Genomic DNA, 12,331 nt, shown 5'->3' with positions numbered 1-12,331 from the left:
CTAGAATATAGCAGTCTTGCTCACAATTATATTCCCACTACCTAAGCCTACATCTTGACTTCATCAAGATATCTAGTCTCTTGGTCTTTTTACTTTCTGAAAATATCATCTTGCCTTTATTTTCTTCTCTATCAAGCTAAAAACTGACATTTCATCACTTCATCCACTCTTGTCAATGCCTAAATTAACCTATGACCTGTTACCCTTTCATCACACCTGCCCATCAAAACCTAAACTTGAAATAATCCATTGTACTGCTTTCTTCACTCAAAGAAACCGTCAGTAAGGAGCTCTTTATCTTTACCTTCCCACTCCAAACCTACTTGCTAGCTGTTCTTATCATTTCTTCCTTTTTCTCTGTCACAAAAATGTGTTCCATCTTAATGAACACATTTCATTAATGTCCTTCTTAATGAAGGACAGTCCCTTTCCCTGTGCTGTGAATCCCATAGTAATGACATTAGCTTAAGTTTTCTGAGCACTTGCTATCTGCCAGTTCCTCCCATGAATTATCTTGCTTAAGCTTTGCAGTATACCTGTGAAATAGGTGACAGTAGTTGTCCCACCATACAGGTAAGGGAATTGATGCTTAGAGAGATTAAGGAACCAAGATAACCAACAGTTAGTAGCAAAGGCTGGATTTGAATCTAGGCATTTTAATCCCAGAATGTAAACTACAGAGTGTATTTCCATTTCCTTAAAGAAGCTCTCTTCAACAGTTAGTGTCTTTCTCCTCTCCCGCTTTGCTGGATCCAAATTATCTACCAACTTTTAAAAATGCTAAGATCTATTTTTCTCTCCTCCACTTTAAGACCAAAATTGTTTAGTATAATCTTTGTTCTATGCTCACCATCTCCATTTCTCATGTACCTTTTAAATTACTCCAGTGTGGTTATCCTGCTGTGCCAGCTGAAGCTTTTCACACCAAAATCATCCATAATTTCTGGGTCACTAAATCTAATAGACACTTTTCTCTCTCTCTGTTACCTGCATTCCCTACAGCCTTAAACACAGTTGATCACTTCTCCTTGACACAGTTTGTCTTGGCTTCTTTGAAAGTTACCTTGCCTGGTTTCTCTCCTACTTCTAGCTGCTGCTTCTCAGTCTCATTTGTCAGCCTCTCTCTCTCTCTTCTCATCTCTTTTTAGAGACGGGGTCTCAGTCTGTCACCCACACTGGAGTGCAGTGGTGTGATTATAGCTCTCTCTGACCTGGAACTCCTGGCCTCAAGGGGTCCTCCCACCTTGGCCTCCAGAATAGCTCGGACTGCAGACGTGCACCATCATGTCTGGCTAATTTTTTTTATTTTGTATTTTTATAGAGATGGGGTCTTGCTCTGTTGCCAAGGCTGGTCTCAAACTTTTGGCCTCAAGTAATCCTCCCATTTTGGCCTCCCAAAGTGCTGGGATTACTGGCATGAGCCACTGCACCTGGCTTCCTGCTTGCATCCTTTGAGTGTTAGTGTTCCCGTGTTTCTCCACCCTCATCTTTAATTCTATACCTTTTTTATTCCCATTTCTTCAGTGACCCTCCAAAATATATGCAATCTTCAAACATATATCTGGGGAGGCAATAAAGCCTAATGTTTAGAACCATGGTTTCAAGATTCAGATTACCTGGGTTCTAATCCCAGCTCTACCAGTTATCAATTTATCATCTCAGGCAAGTAGTATAATTTCTGTTTGCTTTTATTTTATCCCCTATAAAATGGAAATAATAATAGTACCTATCTTTTAGGGTTATTGAAAGATGAAATGAGTTAATACATGTAAAATACTTAAAACATTACCTGACGTATAATAAGTGCTCAGTAAATGTACACTATCATCATCATTGTCATTATCATCATCATCATCATCATCATCATCATTATCATTCTTAGGCTTTAGACCTTGGTATTGAACTACTGGTTAGATATCTCTACTTAGGCATCTTATAGGACCCTGAAGTTCAACATTTTTAAACAGAACTCATGTACTCCTCTTCCACCTATTCCTGAACTGCTGTTTGTGTTTTCTGTGTTAGCAAATGGGACTACTGCCTACCCAAGTGCCTAAGCCAGAAACCAGAGAGCCATTCTGGAGCACTTTCTGTACCTCATCTCGTAGCACATTGCATCAGTTCTGTGTGTTTACAATTGCTCAGATTTATGTCTGTGTCTTTATTCCCACTGCCTCTACATTAGTTCATCCCACTATCAGCTTTTACTTGAAATGACACAGCAGCCTCCTAATTAATTTTCATGTTGTCCTGCCTCCAATATTGCACTGCTCCAAGAACCTTCAGGCATGCCTTGTGAACGATTTTCTGATAGTTATTATAAGAAGCCTGCAATATTTACTATAATGGTCCTTTTCAAAAAAGTTTGCTATTTCCTGCATACGTTACCTTCTTCTGTAAGTAAAATGGGGATAGCAACAATATCATACCTGCCTCATAGGACTATTGTATAGTATGTTGATAAACATGGACTAATTTGTGATTGCCAATTTAGATAGATAAACAGTAATTTTTAAATTCAAGCCATTACCTAGTTTATGTCAGTATTGTTTGGTATCAAGAATTTTTTATCCTTTTTTTGGGAACCAACAAATTTTGCAGACTAGCTTTTAGAGAGGGATTGCATGTTTTCAAGTGAAATGAGCAAAGATGGCACCACATCTACAAGTGATTCACTTGGATGGACTTCGAGAAAGAAACTCATGCCAAGCGTCAACTGAAAATATATGAGTCCCAAATATTGGCACAAATTTTCTTTTCAGTCTCATTTGAAAAATTCACAGTGTGAGATTTGGAGATATTAACCATTTTCAGAAGACTGGAACACCAATTATTCTACCAAATAATGCAACGGTTTTGACTACAACCCACAGTAAGAAGCATGTAGTACAGCACTAACACACTACACGCATGGGAACTTATATACATGTAATGGAAACAAAAGCTTCATGAAACAAAACTCATTCTTATAGTCTCTAGTCAGTGTTATCCTCGTTTCTTCTTTTTAATGTTATTAATAATCAACTAAACTGATGATTGCACAATTCAGATTGCGCTTTGAAAAACACTAGTTATTTTAAGACTTTGAAATATAGTTTTTATCTACTATAAATTTTCCAAATTGTGTTTATGTTTCTAACTATGGCAACTAGCTTAAATTATTTTTTCTCTTCTATTAATCAGGTGTCAACATGGTTTTTTACCACCTTTTCTGTCTCAGGACTGAAGGACAAAATCCACCATGTGGACAGCCTCCACCAGCTGTTTTCTGCCATATCACCAGAACAGATCGACTTTCCTCCTTTTGTCCTTGAATATGATGCCAGGGTAAGAAGTACCAGAAGTTCTCCCTCACCTGGTATGGTATATTAACTGTTCTATAGAGCAGCACTTACGAGCACAACATCCTGTCATTACCAGATATTAATGTAAATTAGTGAGTCTTAATAAACTTGGTAATATCATTGAACATACTTTCCCTATGATAACTTTAGGAAAAGGATTTGTCCCAAGAGAGGCATTTTCCCCAGATAAACGTTTCAGTGGGAGATCTCTCTGCTGTGAGTTCAGAACCAATTTTCGTTTGTATTCTAAGTTTTCTACCATATTTAAAACAGATACCTCTGCCTAATTTTCTTAAGATTGAATGGCTTTCCATCTACACAGAGCCAGAAGAATTTATTGGTGATCACTTTTAGAATTAATTGCAAATCATGTGGCCTATCTCAGTAGTCTTTACCCTGCTAAAAGTTTCATTTATCTAAAAGGTTGTATGATGTTTTTAAGAGCATCATCTGATAATATTATTGTTATTATTTATAGATGCGTTTATGGATCTGTTACATAAGCACTAGTCACAGGACTACTTGTGAATTTCATCAATTTATTCTATTGTGTTTATTCATGATATCACCTTAGTAATTTTTGGGGAAAAAAAAGTAACACACTTGGCCAAAAGCTCATCAAGCTCATTGTTTAACTGTTGCTGATTGCATATCTTTATATCGTATGAACCAGGGGATAGATTTGAAAGTTATATTAAGTTTGAAATGAATTATTCTTCCCTAATTATTGTGCAGTGTTTATACAGCAAAATAAAAATTCTGCAACACAATTTCTCTCTAACATTTCTCTAACTTTAGCTATAATTTTTTTTCCCTTATGTGCAGAGTAAAGTGTATAATGTGATCTAATGGCTAATAAAATTTCATATTTGGCTGTTATACAGAGAGGATTTGTAACTGGAGCAGCTGGATCATAGATTCAAAAATTGTTGAATATAGGAAAGAGAAAAGAGTACATTAGTTTGTATTTACTGCAGATTGCTGGAGTAGAAAATGATCTTAGTGTTTTTCCTTTGAACTCTACATCACTCATCTTAATGCTTAAAAAAATGGATAGCAGAAAATGTGAAAGGCACTAAGAAACATTTTTATACTCAAAATTTTGAATGACAATTCATAGCTAGTATCTGGATTTATCATTTATTTTCTGGGATAGAAATATATAAGTTGGGTGTTTGATTAGGAAACCTAAAGGACTGTATTTTAAGCCAAAGCATTTTCTATATACTTAAGGGCCTATAAAGCAGGCTTTCATTAAATATTAAGTATAGCTCCACCACACTCAAGCTTGGTTTTGTTTTTTGTTTTGTTTGGTTGTGTATTTTGGCTGTTTTATTTTTGTATAAATACAAGCATAATGTAATTAATCAAAATTAAGTAGACTTATAATCTAACACTTGGCTCATTGGATCATCTCTTTGTACCTATGCTAGAGCTTTCTAAAATTGAGATGTTACATCAAAGAGAGGCATAAAAATGGGGAAGAAACAAAAGAGGGTTTCTTAGTCCATTTCTTTGTTGCTGTAAGGGAATACCTGAGGCTAAGTATAAAGAATAGATTTATCTGGTTCATGGTTCTGCAGGCTGTATGAGAAGCAGGGCACCAGCATCTGCTTCTGGTGAGGGACTCAGGCTGCTTCCACTCATGGCAGAAGGGGAAGGGAAACCAGTGTGTGCAGGGATCTCATGGTGGGAAGGGAAGCAAGAGAGAGGGAAGGGAGGTGCCAGGCTCTTTTTAACAACCAGCTTTCACAGGAACTAATAGAGCAAGGACTTACTTATTACCACAAGGACAGCACCAAGCCATTTATGAGAGATCTGCCCCACCCCATGACTCAAACACCTCACATTAGACCCCACCTCCAACACTGGGGATCAGGTTTTAACATGAGGTTTAGAGGGTCAAATATCCAAAATGTAGCATTTTGCCCCTAGCCACCCAAACCTCATGTTCTTCCCTCATGCAAAATATAATCATTCCATCCCAGCAGTCCCCAAAAGTTTTACCTTGTTCCAGCACCAACTCAGAAATCCAAAGTCTCATCTGGAGACTCAAGGCAAGTTCCTCACAGCTGTAAATCTGTAAACTCAAAATCAAATTATTTGCTTCCAAGATATAATGGTTGTACACGCACTGGGTAAACATTCCCATTCCAAAAGGGAGGAATAAGAGGAACAGGCCAAAAGAAAGGGGTAACTGGCCCCTTATAAGTCCAAAACCTATCAGGGCAGACACTAAATCTTAAATCTCCAAAATAATCTCCTTTGGCTTTATGTTCTGCATACTGGGCACACTGGTACAAGGGGTGGGCTCCCAAGGCCTTGGGCACCCTCACCCCTATGGCTTTGCTGGTTGCCACCCACATGGCTTGCTCTCACAGGTTGAAGCTGAATGCCAGAGGTTTCTCCAGGCTGATTCTGGGTCTGGACGGGAGCAACCCAACCCCACAGCTCCACTAGGCAGTGCCCCAGTGAGGACTGCCTGGAGGTGCTCCACCACTGGAGCAGACTTCTATCTGGGAACCCAGGCTTTCTGATGTATCCTCTGAAATCTAGTTCCAAGCTGCCAAGCCTCCACTACTCTTGCATGCTGCATGCCTGCAGACTTAACACCACATGGAAGCCACCAAAGCTTACAGCTTGCACCCTCCAGAGCTGTTGCCTGAGCAGTACCTGGGACCCTTTGAGCCATCGCTGGAACCAGAGGGGCTGGGATGCAGAGAGCAGCATCCTGAAGTGTTAAAGCCTTGTCCCTCCCAAACCATTCTGTCTTCCTAGTCCTCTGGGTCTGTGATGCGAGGAGCTACCTCAAAGATTTATCCTTACTAATCTCTCTAGCAAGTGGTTGCTCCACAGCACCCCTAGATTCCTCTCTTGAAAATGTTCTTTCCTTCTCTACCACATGCCTAGGCTGAGTTTCTAAAATTTTATATTCTGTGTCCTTTTTAATTATAAATTCCAACTTTATGTCATTTCTTTGCTCTCATATCTGGTTATAAGCTGTTAAAAGGAGCCACACCACTTCTTGAATGCTTTACTGCTTAGAAATTTCCTCCAGCAGATACCATAGGGTACCAGTATTGTTTGGCCTTCCATAAAACCCTAGGGGATGGACACAGTGCAGCCAAGTTCTTTGCTAGGGTGTAACAAGGATGACCTTTGCTCTAATTCCTAAGTTCCCCATTTCCATCTGAGACCTTATCAGCATGGCCTTTACTGTCTGTATTTCTATCAGCATTTTGGTCACAACCACTTAACCAATCTCTAAGAAGTTTCAAACTTTCCCTAAGTCTTTCTGTTGTCTTCTGATCCTTGCAGACTCTTCTAGCCTCTGCCCATTACCCAGTTCCAAAGCTGCTTCCACATTTTCGGGTCTCTTTATAGCAACACCCCACCCCTCAGTACCAATTTTCTGCCTTCATCCATTTTTATGTTGCCATGAAGGAATACCTGAGGCTGGGTAATTTATGAAGAAAAGAGGTTTATTTGGCTCACATTTCTGCAGGCTGTACAAGAAGCATCACACCAGCATCTACTTCAGGTGAGGGACTCAGGCTGCTTCTACTCATGGTCGAAGGGTAAGGGGAGCTGGTGGGTGTAGAGATCACATGGCAAAAGAGAAAGCAAGAGAGAGAAGGAAGGGGCATGCCAGGCCCTTTTTAACAACAAGCTTTCATAGGAACAAATAGAGAGAGAACTTATTACCACAAGGACAGCACCAAGACATTTATGAGGGATCTGCCCCATGACCCAAACACCTTCCACTAGGCCCTACTTCCAGCATGGGGATCAAATTTCAACATGAAGTTTGGAAGGTCAGATATTCAAACTATAGCAGAAGATATCAGGAGATGATGTGGAAGGGGCAGGCAGAGAGGATACAGTAACTTTACATATTAGTGCTGCAGGTCTTTGGCTTTGTAGTCAGTGAAGAGTGTTCTGCAAGGGAGAATTGCCATTACATTGCTGTTTAGACAATGACTGTAGAAACAGCACAGAGAATGACTAGAGAGGGAAGAGTAAGTCCATGGGGGAAAAGATGAGGTCTATTAGTAAAGGCTGGCGGAGAAACGAGACTATATTGTTAGGGCAGTGGTAGTGATAATGGCAGGGATTTGAAGATTTTAGAGATATTTAGAAATAGACATTTTAGGAAATAAAATTCACAGCATTTGGTGACTGAGTAGCCACTAAGGATGAAGCAGAAAGTAAGTTTCTGCTTTGGGAGACTTGGTGGATATGTTGCTACCACCACAGAGAAGCAATTTGGAGGAAAAGGATTGACAGATTAGGGGGAAAGGACAGGTACTGTGTTCAGTTTGTGACACAGTAGGTTTGAGATGCCCCATCAGTCATTGAAATGGAGATACCAGTAGGTAGCTACATGTTACCTTGTAAGGAAACATTTTCCTTTGTTAGGAAGAATTAAAACTATGATCAGAGAAAAGAAATGAGTATAGAGTTGGTTAATTTCATTATCATGTTCAAATTGTGCCTTGCATGTAGAAGGTTCTTTATTTGGTTAAGGAGTGAAGTGGTTAGTATCTGTTTAAAAAAAAAATAGAAACCCAAGTTTCAGTGGGCTTCTATTTTTCTGGGATTTATGTGACTTGGAATAGCAACATCAATTTTATAGGATTAAAAGGGACCTTTGAAGGTAATCAGAAGCTATTTTTTAATCTATCTAAGTAACAATGATACTGAGACCATTTCAGAAAGAGAGTTATTGGCATTCTTAAAAACACAGAGCAGAGAATATACAGTTTTTCCTGGCAACAATTCTTAAAATTTCTATGATTGTTTCCAGAAATAGAAAAAATATTTGATTGCTCAGCAGTCTCTTGCCCAGTGTGAAATTAATAATGGAAATTCTATTTCATGGCATTAAGTATTGAACTTGCTCTTCTTAGTTTGTCATAATTTAATGTAGGTGTGAAAAACTTAGAAAAAATTGGTAATAGAATAGAGAACTCCTAAAGACAGATAGTGAACTTTTCAGATGAAACTCAGAATAGATTCATCTCTTCAGGGCATGTTTCTGTAAGTATAGCTTCCATGCATATTGAAGATAAAGGATTTGGTCAGTGAAACATTTTTATAGGTATTTCTTTTTTATATAAAATTATTTTATTTAGTTTTTTAAGTTCTGAGGTACATGTGTAGGATGTGCAGGTTTGTTACATAGGTAAATATGTGCCATGGTGGTTTGCTGTACCTATCGACCCATCACCTAGGTATTAAGCCCAGCATGCATTAGCTTATTCCCCTAATGCTGTCCCCCCACCCTCCCCCAACAGGCCCCAGTAAGTGTTCCCCTCCCTGTGTCCATGTGTTCTCATTGTTCAGCTCCTACTTGTAAGTGAGAACATGCGGTGTTTGGGTTTCTGTTCCTGCATTAGTTTGCTGAGAATAATGGCTTCCAGCTTCATCCGTGTCTCTGCAAAGGACATGATCTCATTCCTTTTTATGGCTACATAGTATTCCATGGCATATATGTACCATATTTTCTTTATCTAGTCTATCATTGATGGGCATTTGGGTTGATTCCATGTCTTTGCTATTGGGAATAGTGCTGCAGTAAACATACATGTGCATGTATCTTTATAATAGAATGGTTTATATTCCTTTGAGTATATACCCAGTAATGGGATTGCTGGGTCAAATGGTATTTCTGGTTCTAAATCTTTGAGGAATCACCACACTGTCTTCCACAGTGGTTGAACTAATTTACATTCCCACCAACAGTGTGAAAGCGTTCCTATTTCTCCATACCGTCAACAGCATTTGTTGTTTCTTGACTTTTTAGTAATCGCCATTCTGACTGGCATACGATGGTATCTCATTGTGGTTTTGATTTGCATTTCTCTAATGATCAGTGATGTTGAGCTGTTTTTTTAATATGTTTGTTGGCCATATATATGTCTTTTTTTGAGAAGTGTCTGTTCATATCCTTTGCCTGCTTTTTAATGGGATTGTTTTTTTCTTGTAAATTTGCATAAGTTCCTTGTGGATTCTGGATATTAGTCCTTTGTGAGATAGATAGATTGCAAAAATTTTCTCCCATTCTGTAGGTTGTCTGTTCAACTCTGATGATAATTTCGTTTGCTGTGCAGAAGCTCTTTAGTTAGATCCAATTTTTCAATTTTAAAAAAAGGTTTTATTAAGGTTTTTCAAGTTTTTAGAAATGTAGCCTATCCTAGGATTTGTTTCTACCTATTTTTTTTTATTTTGTTTGATACATGGTTAGGTTTATAATTGGAATGTAAGTTTTCCTAGATGTCTTGTTTTCCTGGTTATGGCCCAAGATCAATTCTTGCTCCAAAGCATTTGTGCTGAAGAATGGCAGAGTACCTGATTTATTTAGTCTCAAACAATTTCACTGCCTGCTGTGTTCAAGACCTGGTAGGTTTAATGCTCTATAGTACTTATAATGTAAATGTACCATGAAGAAATGCTATTTTCTTCTACTTATTCTTCATTTCAAACTATTGTCTTATACTAGTGCTAAGCATTATCTGTTTGTGATTTGCTGAAAAACAAATTCTTTGTCAAAGAAATACTTTCCTTAAAAATGAGAAAGCAATCTTAAGTCTCATAAATCTAATCCAGGATCCTTCTATCATAAACTTAACTGTCTTGATTTTTACTGAGATTAGCCAAAATCAGAGCCAAAAAATTCCCCCTTGCACTAATTTGTTACCCTTACATTGACATTAAAGGTTTGGCATTTAATTCTCCATCTTGATCTTGAACTAAATTTCCTGAGAACTGTAATTGTTACAAGCCTGGCCATTCAGGCATGTCATGAAGACTCACTTCTGCCAAAATAGTTACAGCTATTAAATTCCTCTGTGATAACTTTTTTGTTTTCCTAACTCTAAATTAAGATTTGGCACACAGTAAGACAACACAATCTAACAAAAAAGAATCTGGATGTTAGATTTAAATAGATTTGAATTTAAATTCAGGCTGTACTGGTTACCAACTAGGTAACTTTAGGCAAATTATGCAATCTGTGTGATCCTCAGTTTCCTCTTCTGTAAAGTGAGGATGTTACCTACTTCATGGCATTATGTGAAGATTTAAAGGGATGACTTTAAAAGCGCCTATAAATTGTCTGGCACATAAAATATTCAATAAGTGGTATTATTCTTAAAAAAATTATGATCCTATTGCCTTTGTCTATCTTATACTCTGAGTGATACTAGTTGAACTACCTAATGGCTGAGGGCCTGCTTAGTGCCAGACATGTGCTAGACATTTTATATCACTACCTCAATGACTGTAAATCCCTTTTTTTCACATTTCCAGTTAAATTGGTTCTGTTACTTAAATGTTCTTCTCCTTTTTTCTTTCCACAGGAAAACGGGCCTTACTATACATCATATCCCCCATCACCAGATTTGTGACCTGCCATCTTTCAGTGCTTCTTGGTTCCCAGGATGCCACTTCCTCCACGAATAGCTACCTGTTGAAGTGATATTCATTGTTGCTGTACAGATCCAGAGAGCCTTTTATCCCCACCTCTCTGGTATTTTTTTATTGACTGTATATTTTCTGGCACATAAGCAATCTAAAAATGGTAGGCCATTCTGAACTGCACACATTTTAAATTTGTATATTTATATCAAATGGAAATGTTCATTTTTAGATTGTTAATAGAAATTGGGGAGCTACTTTTGAGTATCTTTAGTTTCCTGAAGGACACCGAATTCTCCATTAGATAAACCACCAAGACTGTTCACATCATCTCTCTAACATTGCACGCTTCCTTTGTGTACTTAAGTGATTCTCGAAATATACAGAACCAATGTATGCTAACCAGATGCATTGTTTGCTTCAGATCCATGGTGTTAATACCATGTATATTTTATAAAGATAATTTGGCTGTGTTAAAAGAGAATTACCTGAGTCCAAGAATGTGGAAATGTATCTGACAAAAAACATCAAAATCATTAGCAAAACATAGGACTTAGAATGTTAATGTACAAGTTAAGACTAAAGTTTAAGGACTAAGGTTCCTTGGATTATATGATTTGTTAAGATTGCCACAGTTCCGATCTCAACAGTGTGGGGGGAAACAAGAAGACTGTATCTTCAGCCTTTTTCCTATAATCATGGATGATTTGGTCTTATTCAAAAGGACCGCACATATTAGTACTCTTAAGAGCATCTTCCAAGACTCCAGCAGTGAGCATTTAGAGAGTGTGTTGTCTTCCAGAGTCATGAATGATTTTGTTTAGCTATCAGGTCTGCTACCTCTAAGGACATTTCATAGCAGCATCTCTTGAGTTGCCTGCATCAGTGTGGAGGAAGTGTGTCACAGTGAACAAATCCAGGGAGCTGATAATTGGCAAAAGACCACTTTTACCACTCAGGCTCTATTTGTGCCTTAGCTTGCTTATGAGTAAAAATTAGAATTATGCTGCCTACCTCACAGAGGTATCATGAAGATAGCATTTAGAAAGGGCTTTGTTGTGATGGGGTATCTTCAGTTAGTTTTTAAATGGGAATAAATATATATGAGGGAATGCTACACAGCACTCCTCTTGTCCTTGATACCATTTGAGTGATTTTTCTTTTTGTGTGGCAATACCTGTTAGTGTAAAATTCCAACCCTGATGACCTCCTTCCTCTTTTGTCCAGAATCTCTTCTGGCCTGCTCATCCCCTGATGCTATACGTCAATGAGAGGCATCTGTTGGCCATTTTAAACATTTCTTCTTGAATTAAGGTCAAACCATTATTATTCCCATCTGGGTAGCTTCGTACTTTTTTTGATTCCTACAGCCACCTCCCCACAGCCCCATCTTCCTCACCCCATCACGTACGTTGGCAGTTCAGAGAAAAAAAAAAAAAGCAGAACCTTTCTGTTCTATCATGTGCTCCAGATCAGTGCTTCCAAGGGTCCCATTCTTTTCTGCCCAAACTAATTCTTCATTGGAGATCAAAGAAACATATTCTCTTCATTTATGATAGGGAAATGCC

General features: G+C 38.1%; 1 protein-coding gene across 3 annotated transcripts in view; it reads left to right on the top strand.

Annotated features, from left to right (window-relative positions):
• The window catches only part of GDAP2 (ganglioside induced differentiation associated protein 2), a 59,970-nt gene extending 48,067 nt beyond the window's left edge, over window positions 1–11,903 (top strand). For 2 of the 3 annotated variants that reach the window (XM_001144678.7, XM_054685828.2), the window contains exons 13-14: window positions 3,184–3,327; window positions 10,706–11,903. In XM_001144678.7, coding sequence (XP_001144678.1) covers window positions 3,184–3,327; window positions 10,706–10,753 — 192 coding nt within the window. In that variant the 3' untranslated portion in view covers window positions 10,754–11,903. Of the gene's footprint in view, window positions 1–1,524; window positions 1,663–3,183; window positions 3,328–10,705 lie in introns of those variants that run through there. The other variant, XM_016924825.4, reaches the window with a different exon arrangement.
• Window positions 11,904–12,331: the final 428 nt, after the last annotated feature.

Source organism: Pan troglodytes, chromosome 1 (genome assembly GCF_028858775.2).
Source record: "Pan troglodytes isolate AG18354 chromosome 1, NHGRI_mPanTro3-v2.0_pri, whole genome shotgun sequence".
Taxonomy (NCBI): Eukaryota; Metazoa; Chordata; class Mammalia; order Primates; family Hominidae; genus Pan; species Pan troglodytes.
The sequence above is the reverse complement of the archived record's forward strand: the minus strand, read 5'-3'. Positions and strand labels throughout refer to the sequence as shown.